The 24,582-nt window shown below is 45.3% G+C and overlaps 1 protein-coding gene across 2 annotated transcripts in view; it reads right to left on the bottom strand.

Moving 5' to 3' along the window:
* LOC106657176 (protein tincar) overlaps positions 1-24,582 on the bottom strand; it is a 114,606-nt gene that overhangs the window by 5,169 nt on the left and 84,855 nt on the right. The window contains exons 5-12 of one of the 2 annotated variants that reach the window (XM_023462950.1): positions 20,549-20,935; positions 19,624-19,848; positions 19,410-19,541; positions 4,315-4,905; positions 4,045-4,232; positions 2,770-3,508; positions 2,518-2,671; positions 675-786 (exon numbers count right to left, since the gene is read on the bottom strand). In XM_023462950.1, the coding sequence (XP_023318718.1) occupies positions 675-786; positions 2,518-2,671; positions 2,770-3,508; positions 4,045-4,232; positions 4,315-4,905; positions 19,410-19,541; positions 19,624-19,848; positions 20,549-20,927 (2,520 nt within the window). In that variant the 5' untranslated portion in view covers positions 20,928-20,935. The remainder of the gene's footprint in view (positions 1-674; positions 787-2,517; positions 2,672-2,769; positions 3,509-4,044; positions 4,233-4,314; positions 4,906-19,409; positions 19,542-19,623; positions 19,849-20,548; positions 20,936-24,582) is intronic. The other variant, XM_023462951.1, reaches the window with a different exon arrangement.

Raw genomic sequence — 24,582 nt, 5'->3', positions numbered from 1 at the left:
CAAAAGTAAAGATAACAATATAAGTAAAGTAACGTTTTGGATTTACACAGAACAAATACAGTCATATCGATAATTCAACAAGAAAAGATTATTTTAAGCGTCCTCTTACATCCGTGAAGTTCGGATAATATCTAGTCCTACGTGGCTTACGGGCCTTACGAGGCTTCAGCCATCCCCATAGCTGTTGTGCACAAAATAATAACAATACATAAAGTTATAATTATCAGTTGTTTTTTCTTTCTTTTTGTCTAAACCTAATAAGTCAGAGTCTCGAGGAGTCAATCAATAATTGTTGAGTCAGTGTCACGTGTCGATTCCTCACGGTTATTCGAAAGATGCAGCGACACGATATACGAAATGAAATTATTCATTCATTCACCACTTCATCCGATGAATGATTTTCATTTTATCTTTTGATTTTTTTTTTTTTTTTTTTTTTTTTTTTTTTTTTTTTTTGATTCTCTGATCGATAATGTGTGTGTTGAAAAATCAGCTCTCGAACGTATGGCTAATCGAGTGAAAAGTTTTCTCTCGCTCTCGTGCTTTATATAAATATGTAGGTAAAACGTATATGTGTGTGCGCACAGGTGTTCGAGTTGTGATAGAAAAGCTGTTTAACATGTATAATGAGATGAGGGCTCTCTCTCTCACACTAGGCACAATCAATGACTTACTTTGTTCTCCTCCGAGGTGTTATCCTCGTCGTGGCCGCTCGCCAGTGGCAGCTCGCGCAGCGTCGCGTAATCCCCGTCGTCGATGGTCCCGTCTCTGCTCTTGCCTTTGCTACTGCGCCAGCGGGAAAAGAGAAAGAGAGGCGAGATAATAGAGGGAAATTTTGCATTGGCACAAAAGTTTAATCGTTTTCCATTATTCAAAGCGTCAAAGTTCGTTCGCAAAACGAATCCTCTCGTCTTTTGCTCGTGAAACGTCTATATATAGAGAGAGATTGTGTTTTTTTTATTGATCGAGCTAACTACAAATGAAAACAAAAAAACAATGGGATTTCGTTTTTACCAATAAATTTATTATTTATAAATAGCTTGTTGTATTAGTGTTTTTATTATATAAATCATGTACGTACAGAAACAAAAAATAAATGAAAAAAATTAAGGAAAACAGACAGACAGTCTTTACGATTGTTACAAAAATTATAATGCGCTATGTAAATTACGGTTAATTGATTAAAAAAAAGAGAGTCGTGCTCCATTAAAAAATAAAAGCAGCGGAATTATCATTGGAAGCTTTCAACGAGGATATACAAGTTTTTAAATTCGAGTGTGCAAGAGAGAGAAAAAGAGGGAGAGAACCAAAGAGAGAGATATTGCAATATAAAGGCAGCGATATAGCGTGCATATAGGAGAATATAGTAACCGTCAGAGATGAATTGGAAATCGACTCTCGAATACGAGATTCGATTTGGTGCAGGAAGAGAGAGACTCAGTACCCCCGAGGAGATGTTAATGGCTTCGTCGCACTCTAGTCAGTCTCTCTAATCCTCTCTCTCTCTCTCTCTCTCTTTCTTTCTCTTTCTCTTTCTCCTCCTTCTCACTCTATATATTGCATGGCAAGTTTAGTCAAAGTGTCGCGTTGTACACACATACACTATACAAGTCGATTTATATATTAAAACTTAGTCGATATATCTTACACATTTATACGTAATGCTCCATTTATGAAATAAATAATAGTTTCTCTATAGATCATACACTATGGCTATTAACGTTATAATTACACTTAAAAATTTCTAGCTATACTCATTCGTGCAAGGAGCCAACTACAACAAATAATATCGTATACGCTAATCATAATCTAAAACATAAAAGATCATCTGATATCAATTAATTCTGCTGCCGTTCTAAAAAAAACAGCGTTAATAATCAAAAATTTTCAACGCGTTCGTTCTCTTACTCAAAAGAAAAAAAAACGTAAAATTAATACATATTACGTGCAACACTACAGTCTGTAAAACTGAATTTCATTGAAACAAATAAGGCGATCACAAAAAAATCTCACATTCACGCGCATGCTTGCGTATATTAATGTTCTAATATATTGTATTACCATACTTTTTGCGCCTGCTAACGCGAGAAGTTGTTTCGAGCTCCCGCGGCATTTGCATCTTAACGCGTGTGCCGAAAACTTCTCGCGCGAGCTGTCGCGCGCGCTCGCAAAAAATCGAAAATAATAAGTCTAGACGACGCTGCGCGCGTTTTTACTCTCTTTTCTCAAACTATCTAAAGACTAGATAGGACCTGAACTATTGATCACTATCAATAGGCGTGTACAAATTTGCTAATAAAATTATTATTATACGTATTAATCACAAGGTAAGAAGAGTCAAAAAATATCAAGCAAAACAGATAGATCGCAATGAATAAATCATTTGAAAAAAAAAGATGAAGTTAGTTTACGTTACTCTTTTTCTTATAAACAAAAAAATGGTAAATGACACTAAGTTAAAAGGGTGACGTAATTAATCATGATGCGTAAGTGTGTGTGCGTGTAAATTATAGTTACCGCGAGGTACTAGGTAGATCATTGAAAGTGACTTTTTGCTTGGGTTTTTTGTCACCCGCCTGCACGGGCAGAGGTCGGAGCTTCGGTCTCAGCCAGTAGATCTGCTCGTCGCCGTCGCCGGCAGCGTCCCCGTCGAGGGCGTCGATGCTATTACCTGTAAGAGATTAAAAAAGAGAAGTGGTTAAGTTTTTGTCGACTAATCGTAATAACTTCATGGGTCGATAAAAAAAAATAACGAGGGAGAATACCAACCTTGAGATCTCGATCTACGATCGATAGCAGCCTTCTGAATGACTCCCATAATGGCTTTCTTGGGACTCGTCTCGGCAACCGTGTAAGTCCTGCCATTACCTAGAACGAGCAACGGTGCATTGGGCGAGCTAGCATCTTCGCTGGAATCGTCCTTGCTGTTCATGAGATCTACGTCCGTGACGAGTCGGATCGACCTGGTCGATCGCACCGTCGCCCTTCCGATCGTGATCCTCAACTTGAACGTCCAGTGGCGCTTCACGGACAGTCCGAGCCAGAGCACGAGCCACAGCGCCAGGTGCAGTATCGTCGCGCAGATGCAGGCCAGCACGGCTCCGTCGAGGCTGCCCCTGTAGACGACCGTGTAGTCGTAGAGCAGCGGAGCGTTGCAGATGGAGATGGCGAGGAACAGACAGACCGCGGCCGGATGCGTGATGTAGGTCCAGCCGGTGTCGTCGGCCCGGGTGTCCTTCGACAGGATGATGCGTCGCTCGCGCTCCTGATTCAGGAACATGGTGAACCGTCCGTAGGCGTAGAGGTACATGACCATGCTGGAGCAGAGCACCAGCAGCGACGACATGATGAATATGCCCAGGGTGACGTGGGGATTCAGGAGGAATATGCGATCGCCGAGGAGATTGGCCAGTGTGCTGCCGGTGCCGGTCAGTGTGCCGTTGGTCAGGGTCGTCACTTGTCGGTGACGCATCAGGGGCAGAGCCTTCATCGGCCCGACCACTTGTACCTGCGAGAGAGAGAAACGAGGGAGAGGTGAACGAATGAAATAATTCTAAATGTGATGGCTTATAAGAAAAATGAGAATCGATTCTGGTGAAATACAAAACCATAAATTTGCTTATCTTGGACGATTTTTCTGTTACAATTGTGTTAAAAATTCAAGTGCATTTTAAATAACTCAATAAAGAAAAATCTAATTGTTTGGAAAAGCTTAAATCTCTATTCAATCACTTTAAATACAATAATATTATTTTAAACCTCTGCCACTAGATGGCGAGTACCATTATTTGTAAATCGGCAAGTGGTAAAATAAGAATAACGGTAGAAGTACAAGCACGATTTAAAAAAAATACAATCGTAGTGCCGATTGAAACTTAATTATTGATGAAATGTAATAATTTGCAAAGTTACTCTAATGACCAGAGTACGACCAGTACCAATGACTCATATTTGTCCAAGAAATCATTTCGTTTACCAACAACCAGCCATTGAACGTTAATAATAAAAGGTTCTATCGAATAGGGAAGATCAACAAACACGTACCTTGTACAGTACCGACATTCCCGCGTAGGCGAGCAGACTCTGGGCGGCGTTGCAGACGAGCTGGAAGCTGAAGATGACGCCGAGCGGCTTGTTGGTCGCCCAGAAGACGGCCGGATAGCGGACCGAGTAGACGCCCAGGGCCAGCGCGTAGTTCAAGTACTCGAACGTTATCGGTCCGTAATCTTCGCCTATAATAAATGAAAGACAAATCGATCGATACTCGAAACGCCAATCATTCGAGTATGCATAAAAGTGCGAAATGATACTCACTCTCGTCGATGTCCTGATTGAGGCTCTCGGGATGATCGAGATCGGCGAGGCTGCTCATGCTCAGCGGCAGGCTCTGAGCCGACCAGTTGCCGGCATTGTGTCCACCGCCACCACGACTGTTGCTCGATTCACGGCCGCTCTTGCTCGTCCTGGGTCGAGCTATCGCCGAGTTCTTCTTCGATTTCGGCCGATAGTGTCGTTGCTGCTGCTGCTGTTGTCCCTGATTCTGCTGGACGTTTCTCGCGTTCATGCGCGGCGAAGGTTTCCTCGTGGTGCTGGTGCTCGACCAACCATCGCCACTCGCGTCCGACTCGTCCTCATTCGGACTCGTCCTTCTGACGAGCTCGGGCAATAAGGCACTGGACGGCTTGGTGGGCGACAACGACGACTCTTCGCTGCTGCTCGTCGAGGCGTTCAGCTGCTCGGCGGTGCCGAACTCGTCCTCCGGGTAGGCGGGATAGGCCGACTGCTGCGTCGTCGGATTGTAATAGCCGTAGACGCTCGCGTTCTCGGGTATGTTCATGAAGCTGAGCACGACGAGGCGCTCGCGATGCGTCACCACCCAGTCGAGATCGGTGCGCCATATGGCATCTGTGCGGACAGACAGAGAAAAAACCAGTTTAATAAAATAGAAAAAAAAACGATCGAATTGAATAGTTGTATTGTTTTGGAGCGAATTGAATTGTTTTATATATGTATTAAATCTGCGAACCGCGCGCGTATATAGGCGTCACTTTCGGGCTAATAGATAAAAGGGAATCGAACACGGGGAAACAAAAACAACAACAACGACAGAGAAAAAAAGGTAGAAAAAATACAACACAGAGCCCGTAGAGTCTGCGTGATAGCGAAAGAGGTGAAAAATGGGGGAACGCGCAATAAGTAAAGCGGCGAAACGATATCACCGCTATACAACGCAACGCAGTAGTACAGCAGCATACACACAAATGAAAAGCTCTCTCGTCGCCGCCGCCAGCCCGTGAGCGCTAGCTGGCGCAAAGCTCAACGGCGCGTTAATGCTAAATGCTAACGCCATTGGCAGTGAGTGGTAATTCATCGAGTCGAGAGAGAAAAACAAGCTTGCAAAGGCAACAGTAGCAGTTCGATGCTGCTGATGCTTTTGCCTTTCGACGCTTGTAACATTAAAATTCTTTTATAAATACAATGGTATACAGGCATATACACACAATTCAAACATGGGAGAGTAGCTAGTTCTCTCGCTTTCATTGCGCGTCGTTATAGTCGACTATTTGTTAGTATCATGGCTGCATGTACACGGGCGGAGGCAAAGAGTTTGCAGGAAATTGCACAGACAGTCGAATCCAAGAGTAGCAGCAGCAGCTTGCACAAACGTTTTACGATCGAAAAAGCTCACTCGCGGTGACATACAGAGACAAACGTGTGCGGCTACTATAGTCGAAATATTGTTTCGAGCTCTCTCTCTCTCTCTCTCTCTCTCTCTCTCTCTCTCTCTCTGATCTCGCACAAGTCAATTTCAAATAGTTCGCGATTCTACGAGAGTAGACGGCACACACGGCGTATTACGGATGGAGGTTTTCTTTTGACCCGATAGTATACTGAGCTGTGCGACGGAACGAAGAAGTACGTCAAAGGCCGTCGGCCGCGCGCGAAAGAAACGAGAGAATTTAAACAAGTTCACGAGAGAGTAAAAGGAGCACACCTATAAAAGTGTACTCTAGCTTTTCTTTTGTCCAACGTCGAGTTTGCTCCCTCTCTCTAGCTACAAAACGACCTTTTTTCTAAATGTCAAATATATATCTATCCTCGCGGTATACATCTATAACATTACAGCGCAGCAGCAGCTGCTACGTGGCTGCATGTGTATAGTCCTTATCCAGGGCAATATCTTTGCCATCTGCAGCAGTACCGAGTATCCACCACCACGAGCTCAAGACAAATTAAAGTGCTCTCTCTCTCTCTCTCGCTCAGTTGTGTGTACCACCACTACAACTCGGCGTAAAATACAAATGCCTCGTGATATTTTATCGTCGGAGTTGTTCGCTCGCTCGCTCGCTCATTGCCCCCCGAGCCACTTTAACTTTTTCACTGCGTCCGCGCGCGCGCGCGGGTGAAAGGGAATAAAGAGCCAATAAATTCGAGAGCGCAGAAGCAAAAAAAAAAAAAAAACACGAACGACACGCGAGATGACGAGCAGAAATAGACGCGAGTCGCGCATGTTTGCTCGATTCGACGCGTACGTAGTGGTACTAGTAGTGGTATAAATGCAGTGCGTGTCGGGACTTTTTTTTCATACGGGGGTGGGACGAAAATAAAACCAACGCATGTGCGGCAGCAGCAGAGTAAAGCCTCTCTCAATTCAATCTAGTTTCATTCGAAGAGCAAACTTTGCACTTCTCTCTCTCTGTATTTTCTCTCTCGTCGTTCGCTATCGAGCTTCAATTTTTTTTTTTATTTCACATATAATTATACAGCTACTGAAAATGTCATTTTACTATGCGCGCGAGGGAGTAATCGGCTAATTGAATTCGGACTGGACACACACGCAGGTTTTGCGCGGGATGGGCCACTGACTACGTATTAACTTCGATAGTTTTCAAATTATACTATCTCGAATGATTTAAAATACGTTACTACTAATTTATTTGTTATTCGGCAAATTTGTGCATTTCAAATGACCGATAAATGACAACTCGACTGTTTGAACGGATTTAGAAGTGTTTTAGACCACTTTAAGTACGTTGTTACTACTTTAAGCTTTTACCACTAGATGGCAAGTACCTTCATTCGTAAACCTGCAAGTGACAAAGTCAAAATAATTGTATAAGTCATAATGCACAGTTTGAACGAAAATGTTTTTGTTATATTTAATCAATGATATTCCGAAATCCTCTTTTTTAAATTCGACGCGCCTGCAGTTTAATAATAAATTTCGAATGAAACGCGAAAATTAGCTATCGCCGACACATATTACTTGCACCATGCCCACGCATTCACTGCATGCAGCACCAGCACCGTCAGCGCAGCCAGAGGAGAAGAAATCGGGCTTCGCGCCGGGTATATATATGTATGTAGTCGGACGCGCGGGCCGGCCAGCCCCGACAGGTAGAGAGATACAATATAAGCTTAATCCGATGAGCTGAGAACTGCACGTGACCGGAATAGGTACCTCGAACGCGCACAGGCGCAGGCCGGACAAATAATCCTGATGGACCGTGCGAGAGAGATAGAGGATGAACGAGAAAATGAAAACTTGATGGGGAGAGCTCCTCCATTGTACGGGCGCGCTCGGGACGTTCTCTTTTATCTGGCCGGTAAAATTAATTACACGCCTACTATAACGGATTTTCGCGTGTTTTTTTACGACTCTCCCAGGACTGCGCCGAGAGAGCGCGCAGTTCGGACAAGCGCGCGAGTGGTATAACGAGAAACTCTGCGATATTATATATATAACGTCCGCGGCAAACATGCGGGAGAGAGAGAGAAATAAAGTCCGAAGTGCAGCAGCACCACCACCACAATCACGCACATGCCTATATCGCATCTATATACTACTACACATACCATAACTGTGACGTTTACGGCAGTTAGCCGATATTTAGCCTTCGGGTACATGTGTGCTCGGGCGAAACTTTACGACACGCCGCCGATGTTGCTGCGCCGCGACGGGGCTTTTATGCTTTTAATCACGTAAGCTTAAACTTCGCAATATAGGGATCAAGTGCACGATATGTAGTAGTAGTAGTAGTAGTAGAATAAGTTGGTGCACCGCCACCATCACCTCGTGTGCGCTAATCAGGTTCTCGTTGGAGAAGCAGCTAAAGCTCATGACACCATTTTGAAAGATACGTACTTATGCTTAAGGCGTTAAAATCGAATCCGCAGCAGCTCGAGAAGTGTTCCGCAGAGCGCGTCAGAAGTTGCGAAGCTAATATCAGCTCGAGAGCCGTAAACGTACGTACGTAATACCGTCTTCTTTAATAAATCATCAGCAGCATTAAATGTGCGCGGTTATATAAATAAGCCGCGATCAACTACTTGGCGCAGTAAAGGATTACGTTATTCACAACTTGATTTCATATACCGAACGTTGGTAATTATTAAACGTTCTTCGCACTGCTGCTGCAGCCGCGAAAATTCGCAATACTCGCTTTTGAATTATTATATACAATAATAATTATTATCCGTACGTTGATCGAGCTTACCAAATTCGGTCGTTGAAAATCACGCGATCGCACGCGATAGACGCATCATGATGCGCGTTTCGCAGCCAGAGTGAGAGAGAGAGAGAGACTCGGCTCGGTAATGCTTTTAATGTAACGTAATGATATTCGTCCACACGCTCGTTATATACTCGTACTATATCTCTACCGCTGAATACCTGCCTATATTATAATGTGCGCGCAGCCGAGCAACGAACACACGGCGGGTCGTTCGCTCTCTCTCTCTCTCTCTCTCTCTCTCTCTCTCTCTCTCTCTCTCTCTCTCTCGATTCTCCGCTCTTCCACGCGGGTGTAAGCTGTATATGAAAATGCCATTATATTTCTCTCTCGCGCATTATATGCCTGCTGCGCGACTGGCTTTTTTGGATAATCACCTATTTCGTTGGCGCGCGAGCTTTTGCCCGGTGCGCGCGAGTTTCTCCCGCGATAAACCCGATATAATAATGCTCGCGCGTATATATATAACTATGTAGCCAGGCGCGGAGCTCAAGCTTGTGTAGACAGACGCGCTCTGGCTAATGCAATATTCCGCGTGGAACATGTTAGTTTTAAGCTCCAGCACAGCTCCATGATGCTGTCGCTTGTCTATATATGTGTGTATATGTAGAGTGGAATAGCACGCCGCAAGCTCGACGTCATATAACGCCGGCACGCACGCTGCAAGCTCGACTCTTTTACTCGTATTCGAGAAGAGTGAGAGATAGAGCGGAGAGAGGCAAAATAATCAAAAAGCTTCGCACGCGCATGGTGCCAACGGGCCCGTGTAATGAGAATTTCGAAACGGTTTATTTTTTCCTCGTGCGTGTAACGACAAAATTACGGGTATCGAATTATTAACACGATTATTGCCATCGAATTCGCATGAGTACCCCACACGTGGTCAGAGCTTGTATTATTACGTAAGGAGAAAAAAAGCTCGCACTCGCTCGCCTCGCGGTAACGCGTTGGAAAATTGTTAGGCACTCTGTACATATACGCAGAGTAGCAGCAGCAGCAGCAGCAGCAGCAGCCGACAGGGAACAAGATGAGGATGTGGTGGAAGCAAACGATGAATACGCGCGCGGCGTGGCTTTCTCTCTTTCGCTCGCTCACTCTCTTTCGCTGCCACCTGCAGCCCGATCAATAGTCTCGCGCGCGCTTACTCGGCACTGAGAGCTAGACTCGACTCGGGGCAGGTCGGCCGTACTGTGTTGTGTTATACATATATCTAGCGCTGCTTTCTAGCCACTCGACTTTTAGCTATACAATATAGCTATATATATTTTCGGACACACGGCGCGGCAATAGAGAGAGCTTTTACCCCGTTGTGCGTGGCGGCGGCGCGTATGGCCCATACACGTATAGCTACTCGTGCACGTGCGATACGAGCTGGCTAGCGAGGAATGCCTATTTTCTATGTTTTTATTTCTTTCGTCCATTATATGAATGGGGCTCCATCGGTCAAAGCTCCTCTCAAATTGTTCGAGAATATACACGCGACGCGACGCGATCCGAGAGCTTGTGATATGGGTATTAATCTATAAATTGCACACGTGCCCCGTATATAGAGAGCCAGAGAGACATATCTTTCTCGCGCGCGAGTGCCACGACGTACTGCGAACTGGAATAGTCCATTAAAACTTTATAACTCGTATGAGCGCGCGATGATAAATTTCGAATTTCATCCCCGCGCTGCAAGCTCGATCGAGCTTGTGGATCGCGAGTACATTGTAATTAAAATTTATTATTTAATAATTTAATAATTGTCATCTTGTCGCACATTTCAATTTTCTATGATCGAACTCGGAGGTGTTATAATTCGCTGACGAAAGGAAAAAAAAGCTCGAGAGTGGAAAACTGGGCAACAAACAATTTAGCGCGCTTGCGCTTGCGCCCACTCGAGAATGCACGCCTTATATAACATAGGACCTATTAAAGCCGCTACTCAACAACTCGAGGTGCGCGACGCTCCAACAATTCGAGGCATGTAAAAAATTCAACGCGCGCGCGCACCACTATCATGCGCAACTTTGCTCCGGTGTAACAAAGTTAATTGGAAAATTGTGATTCATCCGGCGTTCATAAATCGCGTCCAAGATGTACCTGCAACGCAGAGTAGCCGCATGCGGCGCACGATGAAATATCGCTGTTTAAGATCGAATATAGTTTCGGAAACAATTCGAGTGTATATTTATGCTCTTTTTAAAAGGGACGAACGATCTTGCATCTTCATTGCAGCGGCGCACAATCGATTAATCAAAATATTGTTTGTCGTCCTCGTCGTAGACGCGCAGGAAAATTACGTAAAGTTTAAGGCACAAGTGGCTTGATACGATATGTACTGCGTTAGGCAATTCGGCTGAACACAAAAACATTGAAAGCCAATTAGGGACGAGAGTCGAGTCGAGTCTGTCTGCTGCTGTTGCCGCGCGCGCACACACCCCAATTGGCGCGTATTGTTCTTCGCGTCGGCCAAACCTTCTGGCAATGACAGAATCACAAAACAAAAGGTGTCGGCCGGCTCGGGGAAATATCCTCTCGCTCTCGATCGTTTTCGCCCAGACCGAAACTTTCCTATACATACAATACGCGGCGATAAGCAACGCCTGATAAGAAAGCACAGCACAGCAGCATGGCTTGCGCTGCTATATAGAGTATAGGGATTTTATTCTCCGCCACGTGTCGTCCCCCCTCCTTCCTCATCCACAGAGTCTTGTGCTTGCTTGCTAAACATTAATATTTAAGTATCTTGATACACACAGCTCTCCCCTGCCCGCGACGTCGTTTATATACATATGAAATGAGTCTCGCGCGCCGCGTCGCGTGTGTGTTGAGTTTTCGCATGCGAGTCTGGCCGAGCGCGTTCCTCATAATATAACCGGCACACAGTACCGTGTACAGCTCCTCTACCTCTAATATATAACGCCACGCTGTAGCAGCCTCGAGTATACGAATATTTTCCTCCTTTTTTTTTTACTCTTTTCAAAATTTCCGTTTAGTTTGTAAAAAAAAAAAAAAAAAAATACGAGAGAAGTTATTTACAGGTCGAGCAGCGGCACCCGGCGCCCGGAAGAGGAGGTCAACGCACCATCAAGTGGAAAACGCGTGTTAATATTATAGGCGCGCGCGCGCGCGCGTGTGTGCTTGCAGCGTACACAAATATGTATATAACGAATGCTCGACTGCGCCGCGTATATGCATAACGGCTTTAATTTTTCCAGCAATTAAACGATTATCGATTCGGAAATGGCCATGCGGCTGCTGCTGCTGCTGCTGCACTGCCACTCATCGACGCGCGGCTACTTGTGTGCACTGCAGCAGCAGTAGCTAGGCTCTTCAGCATATACAATTATCATCGGAGCTTGTTGCACATACTATAGGATATAGAGGGAAAATGTGCGAGCTCATATAATCGAGAAATAGGAGTAGAGGGTGCTCAATTTAGCGCGACGAGTCCTCGCGTTCACGTGCGCCGCGCACAGTTCGTAGAGCTTTGAGGGTCAGTCACCGCCCAGGTATACCACCTATAAATTATCGAGTCTAGTCAAATTTGTCGTCGTGCCTAAACTACTCGTCGCTCTCGCATCGTCATTGCGCGCTCGAATTACGATGAAAACGGAAGGAGCTTATGAGAGAGAGGGAAGCTTCATGCCAACGACCGAGTTGAGATTTTCGCCCGAATTAAAAGCCCGAGCGAAAAAGGCTGCTTGCCGCTTCGGGCTCGTTCACTCGAGGACAATAGGCGCTTTTGAAAAAGCCGCAAGGCAGTTGAGAAAAAGCTCCTCTCTTTCTCTCTCTCCACTACATTGCATCTAGGCAGTCGGTGGGTTGCTTAATTTACTTACACCGGTATACAAGAAGAAAGAGAGAGAGTGAGAGAAATAGAGAAGAGAAAGAGCTGGAAAAAGACAAAAGTAGGTAGGCAGTGTGCGCCTCTGCTGCCGCTGCTGCAGACATTCTCTTTTTCTATTTTCCGGCATGCTGCTGCTGCTGCCTCTACGACTCCGCGCACGCACATGCAGAGAAAAGTAGAAGAAAGTAGGCTCTCGGCGGCAGCGGTGGCTGCAGTATTGCAGCTCTGTGCACTACTACTACCACCACTACGACAAAGCATCCGCGCGCGTATATACACGCGTAGAAGTATTCCGCCGCTCCGCGCGCGGCAAAAGAGCGTATAAAAAAGAGAGCGAGGCCTAGAGCCCCGGCGAAATTGCTCTTCTTTTATTCTCTCTCTCTCTCATCTCTCTTTTTTTCGCGTACAGCATATATATATGTAGCTCGAAAACAACGAGTTAAAAGGAAAAACCGAAGGAAGAGAATGTAGGCCAAGTATCGCGCGTGCGAAACGCGTTTTTTTCTTTTTTTTTTTGTGCGAGAGCTGCTGCTGCTGCTGCTGCTATGCGCAGCCGAGGGAAATGTGCAATGTGCAGCTACAGCTGTCTCGTGCCTACCTATACCTCGCTTCTTTCCCGGGGTTTGGAAAAAGCAAAAAAAAAATCTTGGAATACGCGAGGTGCGCATCTCTCATTCTCTCTCTCTCGACAATGAGAGGTAGCTAGAGAGAAAAAGCAGCTTCTGCGATGCGCGCGGCGCAGAATTGTTTTCTGCATCGATCGATATAAATATACGCGGCTGCTGCAGCTGCTACTGCTCGCGACCTCTCGCGCAAATGACTTTTGCGGTTCTATATATTCATGCATATAAGTATATTACATCCATATAATACATAAGATAAAAAAAGTCTTCGCTCGCGCGCTCACCTTTCGCGCCCCCTCCTCGAGTTTATGGATGAAAAATAAAATAATATAATGACGAAAAGAAAAAAAAAGAGCAAGTCGCGCGCGGAGCGACTCGTGCAAGCGCGATAAAAGTGAAAAACGATATTAAAAGTCGCGCGGGGCCGTACTGCTATACACGGCTCGCTTATATATTATGACAGCGTGACAGAATGCACATAATGTAGCCGATGTGCTTTATGATATATAAATATTGTGCAGCAGCGAACGACGAGCTCCGTTACAATTGCCCGAGCTTTATATTATACGTATTTATTGTATACATCACTGCAACGCACCTGTACAGAGACGCAATAACGCGCGCGCCAAGAGAGAGAAAGTGGCAACTCGTGTACGAATTGTGTATTCTTTCTTTTGCTTTTTGCACTGCAGCAGCCGCACACACACACCTGCCTGGCGACTGTTATACGGTATACTATACGTATACGGCAGGCAGGCAGCGCTCGAAACTTTTTCAAGAACTGGACACGCGATTCAATTTTCCGGCTCAGCGAAACATTTGTATAGACTTTCGGTTAGGCGGAGTTGAGAGAGAATATAAAGATAGGCTTCCTCGTGGCATTTCCTTCTTTTTTTTTGCTTCTCCTCTTTTCTTCTTCCTTCGTGTGTCTCTTATTTCGTCTCTCTCTCTCTCTCTCTTCATGCCTGGCCCGCGCGCGCGCTTTATAACGTGCATACAGCGCGCGGATAAACCACTTTTCCCTCGGCTCTCCTATATATTGTACTACTAAATCGGGATTTGTACATTTTGGGCGGAGTGGAAAAATAAAAATAAAATAAAGCGCGCTATCATTACCCGAACAGCTATGCCTGTTATTTGTTGGCAATTCAAATTACTCGTTACGTACGTACCGTCGCACGGTCTGCTGCGTCTGTATCAGCTATTTTCCAGCTCTTTCTCTCTCTTCGGATCCTCCTCCCTCCATCCACGTAAACGCGGATCCGTCGCTGCTTTTCAACAGGGCCGTTATTAAAAATGTTCACGCACGCGTGTGTGTGTTATGTACCACAGCTGAAAGCCGTGTCGCGCTCGCTCGCGCGCTATGTATTATTCATCGGGGCCAAAGTTATAATTGCAGTGCTTAGCGCTCGTACATAATTTGCATATAGGAGAGTGAGTGAGTGAGAGCAAAAGGCTGTACTGTAGCTGCTGCTGCTGCTGCTGCATTGAGCGATCCAACAATTAAGCAGTCTGCGTTCTGGAGGCGCTGTGTGTCTCTCCAAAACACACGGCATTTTCCCGAGGACTAATTATGTTCTGGTGCGCCCGCCGCACTACTAGAGCGAGCAGTAGTGGATGTTGCAGCTACGAAGCTACTTCTGCTACACCTCTTTCCTCTCCCTTGAGAGAAACAGAGTCGCGCGAAACACAAGACTCCGAGGAGAGAGAGACGAAAAGCGCGTCAAGACTGTGCAGCCCCGGAAAGACTATTAATAATGCCGCGGCACACACACACACACACACACACACACACACATATATATAAGCGAATACACACGCGCCGTATAATATATAATATCGTTCGCGGCAATTTTCGAGCTTTCGAGTTTTCGCGGCAGTATATATGCGGTACATAACGCAATTGTACCTACTGCTACGAGCTCTGTTTTTCCATCATGTAAATTTCATGCGTCCGTGAAATGTGTGTACAGTGTATAACTTGAGCGAAGAAATTAAATGAAAAGGCACTCGCGAGCGAGCTCGAGGAATATACGGCATCATTCGATATAATGTAAGCGTACGGCAAATAGTCTCCCGGGCGTGTCCGACCGTATTCTGAGCTACTCCACTGGCATCGCTTGATACAGGTGTTGCAAGCTACGCTGCGCGCTGTGCTTATATATCTATAGATACAGCTAGACGGGTGTCCTATGTATATCGTTGTTGGCTCACTAAATATTGATATACTTTGGAAGATGTATACAGTTCGATTTGTTTACATTGCTTGGTACTCGAAATTTCATAGCTGCAGATGTGATTGCTTGCTGGGTATTTGTTGTAAGAATTTTGAACAGATATTTTTTTGTGCTACCCCAACCTAAAGTAACATTTTACTCTCGCCGAGCAAAACCAAAATGTTACTTTAGGCTGGGGGATTCACGAAAAATTGTATTTGCCCCTATGTAGCCAGTTTTTCACTCCCTAGGTGCAAAATATACTAATTATTCCACAATTATCGTCAAATATTTTTAACTTCAAGTTTGACTCTATTCGTTACCAAGTCAGAAAATGTATATTTCAGTTGTTATTGTACTCATATATTTATACCTTTCTAACAAAAAGTAAGAAGGATGGTTAAATAAATAAATAAAATAAATAAATATGTGTCTTAATATAAGCTAATACGAATCTTGGACGAATCATCCTAAAGTTCTGTGAACTTTCAAGTTCTATTGCTAGATGTCACTTTCAAATCTGCAAGTGAAAAACTTTAATTTCTGAGTTATAACATGATTTTTGGAATTGAGTTTTCTATAAATAAATTTTTATTATTTATTATTTGAATAAATTGTTATTGTTTCTATAAATAAGTTGTTGTGGTAAATTTTGAAATAACTTAAATAAAATAAGATGATTTACAAACGAAGAAAAATTGATACACCACAGAACAAAGGCATTATGTTATTGATGAAATCTCTATTTTGGCTGATAAGAGACATATGTAACATGACGATTGCTAACTGTAATAATGTTAAATGATCACTACGGTAGTGTTAGTTCGATTCCTTTTAATTACCATTAACCTTCTTTATAGGCTATTAATAATAAAAACAATATTTGATTTCCGTGACACACACGCACACGCATGCGGTTATAATATTTTTTTTCCTCCTTTTCATCCGTCGAGGCGCAGAGGATTACATTCTTTCGAAGCGTGAGCACGTCGTCGCGCTTTTTGGATTCATCGACTTCAAAAAAAAAAAAAAAAAATAAGGTAAAAAGTATCCACAACGGGGCAAAAAAATAATACAATAATCTACTTTAGTCGAAAAGGATGAAACCTTAAGTCTCTTATCCCAACTTCTTTTGAGCCATACTTACACGTGTATAGCATTCTCAAAATCGAATCAGTACTTTCTCCTTTCCTTCCTTCCTTTTTTTTAAATAAAATTCGACGCATCGCGTATATAGCTTATATAACGTTCCCGTGTATAGATGGTATATAAAAAGGAGGGGGTTAATTCAGTTGAAACACTCGTTTCCTCTCTCTCGCTCGCTCGTCCGATGTTATCCTCGTTTTCTTCATCTCTCTCTCTCTCTCTTTCTCTTTCTCTCCTCAAACATATCACGACCAAGAGATCTAGCCAATACTGCGCGCGAGTTCGCCTCTACACTATACCACGCGTATATTGCTGTCGTATCTCTCCATTTCGACTTTTATTGCGCTCGGCGCGTAGCGCGCGAACATTGGATCTCGTCGCTGCTTCTTGCGCGAGGCTTGGAATATAGATGTATATATTTTAGCAATGAATAGGATTATGGATATTTGATACCCATTGGACGGTGGCGCAGCAACAGCGTCGTCCCAGCGAGGTGCTATTGAATCAGAGAAGAGGAAAAAAAGAGGATAACCCGTATACTGTATTATATATTGACGCAAAAGATGATGAGACTCGACTATATTCGATATTATACGATCCAATTTTTACGGGATCCTTTTAGATATATGTCAAAAGATCATATACTTTGGTTTTTAACGAAGCTCGATCCTTAATAGCGCAAGCATACAGCATGAAAAAGCCATCGTCGTGAGCTTTTTTGTTATATACAATATTAAATACTCGCAGGCGACAATCGGATGCGACGGAGAGAAGCCCGAGCTCGCGTACAAGCTTCTGCTGCTGCTGCTTCAAGAAACGTATCTATAGTTGGGCTAAATAACATCGGAGCTGCACACGGGGGAAAAAGAAACTACTTCAATTGTCGAGCAATCAGAGAAGCAACGGCTGTTAGTAGTAGTGGTAGTCGAGCCGATGCTGCAGAAAGAGGAAGAAGACAACGACGCCTATTCTTTTCGTTGCAAAACGATTTGACAATTGCTCGACGTCGAGCTCTTTTCTCTTTCTCTCTAGTCTCTCGTTCTTTCCATCCTCCTCCTCCTCCTCCACCTCCTTCTCCTCTTTGCTATACCTACCCCCGGCTGGGGCTCTCTTCTTATCCTGAGCACAATTACTGCTAACTGCCTGAGAAGTCCCGCGCAGCAGCAGCCTAGGCTTAAGTGCACCTATATATGCGTATAATAATAAGCGCAGGACAAGGCAATGCTGCATTATTACGATCGGCGAGAGATGAGAAATTGTTATTTTAAGCCGACTATATTCTTAAAAAAGGTCGCTACGGTAATATTCATTATTATATATGTAGCCGCACTCGTCGTCTCATTTGCTCTTTTCATTTTTCGCTCAGCGTATATATATACGTACAAGCATAGAATTAAATTATGCGTGTCAGATCCATAGCATAGGGCGTCGTCGTACGTCAGTGGTCAAACGATCCGTAGCCGTAATTTATACACACGTACACACGTACACTGCGAACTACTATATGTCTCTTAGGCCAGATGAATCAAAGGACCGACCGAGCTAGATTAGAGCTCACGAGTTTGCATAACTGCAGCGTCATCATCGTCATCAGCAGCAGCATCGTCGCATATACCACTACCCTCGTGTATTTCGAGAGTCGAGTCCCTTACGATATCAGTTCGTATAGATCACACGGTGATTAGGCAAATACAATATTACACGTATAGCGATACGCATGGAGAGAGTTTCTATATAACAACGAATTGTAATAAACCGATATACATAGTTTTTCACGGACGATTGATCCTCGCGGCATATCGGATCCTTATGGATTTGCATGAAATTCTCTCCATTACCACGAGACGAACTACTATACGTACATAAGTTTTGCGCGTTTAGAGCCGGATTCGATCGATAATATATCCGCGCGTGCGGTTAATCGCATTTGCCGACACTACCACCACCACCACCACCACTCGCAACTGCTGCGAGCTGCACACGAGATTCGTTTATTATGCGACAAAACCACGTCGCGCGTACGTATACCTGCGCGCGCGCGTGTGTGTAGTTTACTGCAGGTGAACTCGTCGCGTCGTGTCCCGGGGTCTCTGAAAATTCAATTTTCAACGTGCGGGCGAGTTCGCAGAGGCTGTTGCACTGCGGCACACATCGCAGAGCTCGTCTACTGCGATCAGCAGCTATACGATAATTTAATAAATTTATTTACATAGCTCGATAGTATTATAATACATGTACAACACGAACCGCAAGCTAGATGACGCGTGCGAAGCTTTCGCGCACATTACGACGTGAAATTTTATATTACGAATATTACACGAATAACGCGAGCGAGCGAATACGAACCTCGAGCTACCTCTGTTGTGTATCGCGTATTACGTATACATTAATGAGCTCTGGCGTACCTGAACTATTGTGAATATTAATACACGCGCTCATATATGAAAGGGCAGGTGTGCTGCTGCGAGGATATAATCAGCAACATTCATGATAGCGCGGCAGACACGACGCGACGCGACGGAGGGGGACAGACGGGGGAAGCCCCGTAATCAGTGCGAAGATAAGCAACTCTCCTACATTTGTAGCGCTGTATGGCGGCGTGTTTCGAGTTGCTGCTGCTGCTCTTTACTCGAATAAACACACGAACACAGCGTTGTAACGCTTATGGCTGTTCGTATATACGTACACGAGACTTGGCTAATGGAGTCGCGTCGAGGAGCTGCTGCTGCTGCATTCAACGTCAACTTCGACTTTCGACTATACATAAGATAGTTTACCAAGATGCGAGCGAGCGAGCAGTCAGGCATCGCTCAGAGAGAGAATGTTATTGTGCCAATTTATGCTCGCGCAAGCTCGGCCGAGCGAAGGAGGCATTTTACTCGCGTGCATGTGTGTATGTATAAGCACGAGTGAAAGCGCTAAATCAAGGCTGCGGCATTCTCGAGGCAGACGCTTTATTCGTACCTTACACTGTGCAGTGTGTGTGCGCCGCGCGCGTATATATATACCCAGAGCAGATAAAAGAAAAATGTCACGGAGAGGAGAGAGGGTGAATGGAGAAAAAGAAAATGATTACCTTTTGGCAGGAATCCAGCGTGTATGAGACGGGCCTCCATGAGCAAGGACGGCAGCAGGAAGCACATGGCCGTGCAGAGATGTATGAAAGCCGAAGTCGGACCCCCGTGTCTCCACAAGCTGCTGGCTACTCCTGAAAGGGACAAAAAAATTAATTTTGTCAAATTTTGAGCGCTCGCAATACGTCAAAAGAAAAAAGAAACACAATTACTCACCGCTATCGGCGCCGGCGTTGATGAGGGTCGCGGGCGGATCCCTCGTGCAGGTGGTCAGATGCTTGCCCAGCTTGATGCCGTCGTTGGCCAGATTGCCGAGCTTGAGGAAGGCCGCGGCGAGCAGGATCGGCAGCATGAGGACACCCGCCCCGGCTAGCGCCAGACAGGCGTACAGCTCGATCTTCGGCGGTGGCGCGTCCGCCGGCCATGGCAGTGACAGGTAAGCTGTGTGGGAAAAGGAAAAGAAAAAAAAGTGTCATAACCGTCGTATTCGAGATAAATATTTTCTCGCGCGCTCCTACCGATATCGACTGTCGCGATCTATCGAGTTTATGGACGTAGACGTGCAAAAACTATTGTACTTCGGTGTTGAAAATATTCACATCGAAATTGATGAAAGAGTGGAGGAAGTATTTTTCCTTCGCGTACTTAAAATTCAATTCTTTTTTCATTTACATTAATTTTCATGTAGTTTTTTCTAATTTTTTACACGTTTTAAAGAAGATGGCAATTACAACAAAAATATAAATTAGAATTTTATTACATTATTGTTTATGCTTGTGTTAAGAAATGAATCTAATAATGGCGATTTTGTCGTCACCAATAGCTGTATCGAATTCCCAAAAAGCACCTGGCTATATATTTGTAAATTTCTTAGATTTCATAATTGATCCAATATACTAGTCGTGAGAGCGCAGAGAAGTAGTATAATCTTTTTCCAAAGTGTTGCCTCTTTTTATTTGAAAAGTGATGACGCGAGTGAAAAGGTGGCTCAGAGCTATCAAACGACAATAACAATACTGGTGTATGCACAAAGACGAATCATAACAAACGATATAATCGATTACGTGAATTTCGGGGCGTGCTTATGAAAACTCGCGTACGTTTAGTAGTAAACGTACTATAAGCAAATCAAAAAACTCACCGATGAATCGCTTGGTGCATCTGTAGGCTATGTAAGACTGAAAGACCACGGCGATGATGCCGTACCAGACGGACCAGAGACTGTTGACGTGGCCCCGACCGCAGCCACCGCCGCTGTTTCTCTTCCTCTGCGCGGCGGCGTGGGCCGCCGAGGCGTCGGCGCGAGCCTTGGCCCGGGTGCGGGCGCTACGGGCCCCGGCGGCGTTGCCGTTGGCGAGGGACGACGCGGCCGCGGTGGTGCTGGTGATGCCGGCAGCGTTGACGCTAGTCGCCACGGGCAGCAGCGGTTTCAGGCCCTTGTTCTTGGCCGCTTTAGCTTGGCTCGCCATCATGTCGTTGTTGTTCTCGTTGTAGCCCATCAGGCTGCCGCCCATAGACATACTGATTCCTGCGCAGCAGAGACGATAACGATAACAATTACGTGTACGTATAAGTATATTGTCATGTATATAATACGCGTGGATAATAATAATGATGACGACGACGACGATGGTGGTGGTAGTGGTGAATTAAAAAGGCATTTAGGCCTCCGAGACAAGGTGAAGATAAGGAATAAAAGCGTACCGAAGGGCTACTATACAAGGAGGGAAGAGCTGGAAAAGGAAAAAGCGAGAGGCGCAGAGGCTCGAGCCCCGAAAGGAAAAGGAAAAGTCGACGACGAGGCAGCAAGGAGTACGGTGGAAAGGTAAAGGACCGGTGGCGCGCGAGAGATAAAGTACATACGGACGCCTTGGGAATGCCTCGGACTATGGTGCTATATATAATCGAGTACCGCTGCTGCTTCGCTTTTCCAACGAAGCTCGAGTCCCGAAACTGCCTCGCTATCTTCCTCTCTCTCTCGACGTCGGGGCTCTCTCTACGCGTTTGCGAGCGGTCTAGGAGATATAAACGCGAACGAGCGAGACACGGCCGGGGCATTTTATCGACGCAAAACTACTACTAGACTATACGTGTACTCCGCCGTCGGAGCTTGCGGAGCGCGTCGCGTTTTACTTCTATTTCTTTTAATTAAGCGCGCCTACTACTACTACGCGACCGGCTCTCGGGCGCGCTCACAGAGTGAATTTTTCATTTCAAGCCTACTACTATACGTCATGGCCCTTCTCGCCAGATATATGTACCTGTATTACATTATTATTATAGTAACGTAATGTGTCATGTTATAACGTAGAGATGGCGGGGAGTCTTTGATATTTGAAAAAATTATAAGACAACGTCGGGACTCGAGGAGTAAGAAAAAAAGATTTATTTTTTTATTTTTAAAACTTTTCGTTAGGCTATGAAGTTACGGCAAGAATACGCGATAACGAGGATATTCTCAAAATTCGCGTGCAAATTGTCATTATTACGTAACACATATATATCGCATGCAAATATGGCAGCTGCAGATCGAGAGTCCCGCAAACCCTGACGCAGTCTCATAATTTTCCCAAACTTTTACCATTATAACGAGCCATACGCGGCACGCGTGCATATACGCGCGTTCTATAACTACACGAAAGGCATATACCTGCTGCGCGAGCGAGGGTCAACGTTCTAGGCCCATCATTCTCTGTGCGCGCGCGAACGTCGGCGCGCTCGCATACACATATAGTATACATACATACACACCAAGGGCACATCAGACCAGAAACTATATTCTCCCTGTCTCTCCCACAGGACGCACCGGCGAAATTTACGATCGCGGCGCGCGGGCGCGCATATACATATAGCTTTTGGAGCTTGACGCGCGCACGCGAGATTATCCGCCCTGCGCGGCGCTGCCATACTACTACTCTAGGCTGCTGCTAGCTGCTTTTCTTTCCAACCCTCCCCGCGTTTCACGCATACGTATATATAATCAGAGTGTACGTGTATGTGTACGCGTTTTAGTTTCTCTCTCTCTCACTCTTGCAGTCGTGTCTGGCCCTTTAAATTCTTCGACTCCCCCGCCGTCGGCGAGAGAGAGAGAGAAACTCTCTCTCTCTCTCTCTACGTTTAGTTCCCTATGTACGGATCCCTTTTCGAGTGTTAGCAAGCGCGACGTGTACGCGATGCGTACATATATATACGTACACACACATACACACATACACAGTATAGGTAAACGTTGCCGCGTGCACGAGATCGCGCGCTGAAAGGACGTTAATTGGAATCGAAAGCGAAAGCCCGTACAGCACACTACAGTACGGTACGCGATGCTCTTTCGATAAAACTTTCGGTTAGGTACCTCTTCTCCTCTTCTATCTTTTTTTTTTAATTCCATCGAAGGCTCTATAAGCACTGGGCTTTTTTCTCTCTCACTCACTACGGCGAGATAACGCGTTTATATATATACGCGTGTGTGCAGGGAGCGAGAGAGAAAATGCATTGAAACGATCTTTCGCGGGGAGTGTGCGGGCTCAAAGAGCCGCGCGCGTGTAAACGAGCGAATCTAATTGTCGTTTTCGAGGATGCATCTTTTGAAATTTCGATCCATTACTCTCTCTCTCACTCTCCTCGGAAGCTCGGCGAGCGAAATGCGATTTCATAGCCGCCCGTCACGGCGCGGCGGACCCCTACTCGAATTTCGAGAGGGCAAAGGTACGGAAAGAAGAGAAAAGAGAGCGAAAGATATGCTTTGATAAATATACAAGAGAGATTTCGAATACTTTATAAGTTTTGAGCGGGAGCAAAAAGGGAAATAGAAGGCTTAAGCTGCCTCGGTTGGCAGCAGCGGCATCCCTTGCGCGCGCAATACGTGCCGCAGCAGCAACTAGAGGACAAAAAATTGCAAGATTGTCTCTCGCCGGCGCATACATCACGGTCTACCGACTGGCGCAAAAAAACGAAAAGGAACGATTCTCCATCCTCATCGTCTGTCTCTCTCACTCTCGCTTTGCGTGTCTGCATAGTAAAAAATCTTCGTATCGCATTTCAAAGCCCACAGCAGCAGCAGCGGTGGTGGGCGGCGGTGGAGTTTTGTTACGCGGAAAAATTCCAACTCGCAAATCGAGAGAGATTCCGAGGCGTGTTGGGCGCGACACGCGCATCATTTCTCGCACCTCTCTCTCGGTAGTGTCCGCAATATCATCCCTCGTTTGACCTTTTTTTTCCATCTTTCGCTCGCTTTTATTTTTGCGGTTTGAATGTTTGGGGGTGCGCGGAAAAAATTCGACGAAATATCATAGCTTTATTTTACCACATACACCGTGTACGTACACCATGTAAATTCACACGATAAACAAGCAATTCCGATTCCACGAGCCTAATTATATATATCTAATGCTATTTGATTTTTAGGTAGAGAGAGAGAGATTAAGGAATACGTGCCTGCCTCCTTAGGTACTGTTTTGAAGGAAGCTCGCGCGCGTAGTACTGCATTATATCTATAGCACGACCGATATAAGCAATTGAATTTCTGGTACCGATCAGTTTGCCAAACACTCGAACAGAATCTAATTACGAAATGCCTCCCTTTGCATATCGAAGGCATTGCGCCGCGCGCGAGAGAGAGAGCTGAGACATTAGACGCGTAGGTACTACTACTATACGCGTACATCGCCGCCGCCGCCTCGAGTTTGCCTTTGATCGAAACGCGCGCGAGGCTGAGGGAGAGAGAGAGAGACGACGACGACGAGAAACGGAGAAATTCGATCGAACGGCGACGTCGTATTGCAGGTATACACGTCGTCTCCATTAGTTCACCTCTCGAGAGTCAAAATATGGCTATATATGCGCGTCTGCCAGTTATGCGTGTGTGTGTGGTTGTGTATGGTATGAATCCGCAAAATTATGGCTGCGCGCGAGAAAAGCCTCCGCACGTCGCGTCTTCCTTACAGAGATCCTTAGCCCTTACGTAGTTTACTCCGTGCGCCGATGCAAGTAAGGAGGAAATCTCGATACAGCCGCAGTTCTAACCGTGCGGCTGACGAAACCGAATGGAGAGAGAGAGAAACGCGTATTACGGATGTTATGGTATTACCGAGACCAGATATAGCCATGGATGATATATTCGGTTGGATTTATGGCGGAAAAATTCGATACGTAATCCGGTACGCATACGAGATTTCGGAT

Source organism: Trichogramma pretiosum, unplaced genomic scaffold (genome assembly GCF_000599845.2).
Source record: "Trichogramma pretiosum strain Unisexual culture from Peru unplaced genomic scaffold, Tpre_2.0 scaffold14, whole genome shotgun sequence".
Lineage (NCBI taxonomy): Eukaryota > Metazoa > Arthropoda > Insecta > Hymenoptera > Trichogrammatidae > Trichogramma > Trichogramma pretiosum.
The sequence above is the reverse complement of the archived record's forward strand: the minus strand, read 5'-3'. Positions and strand labels throughout refer to the sequence as shown.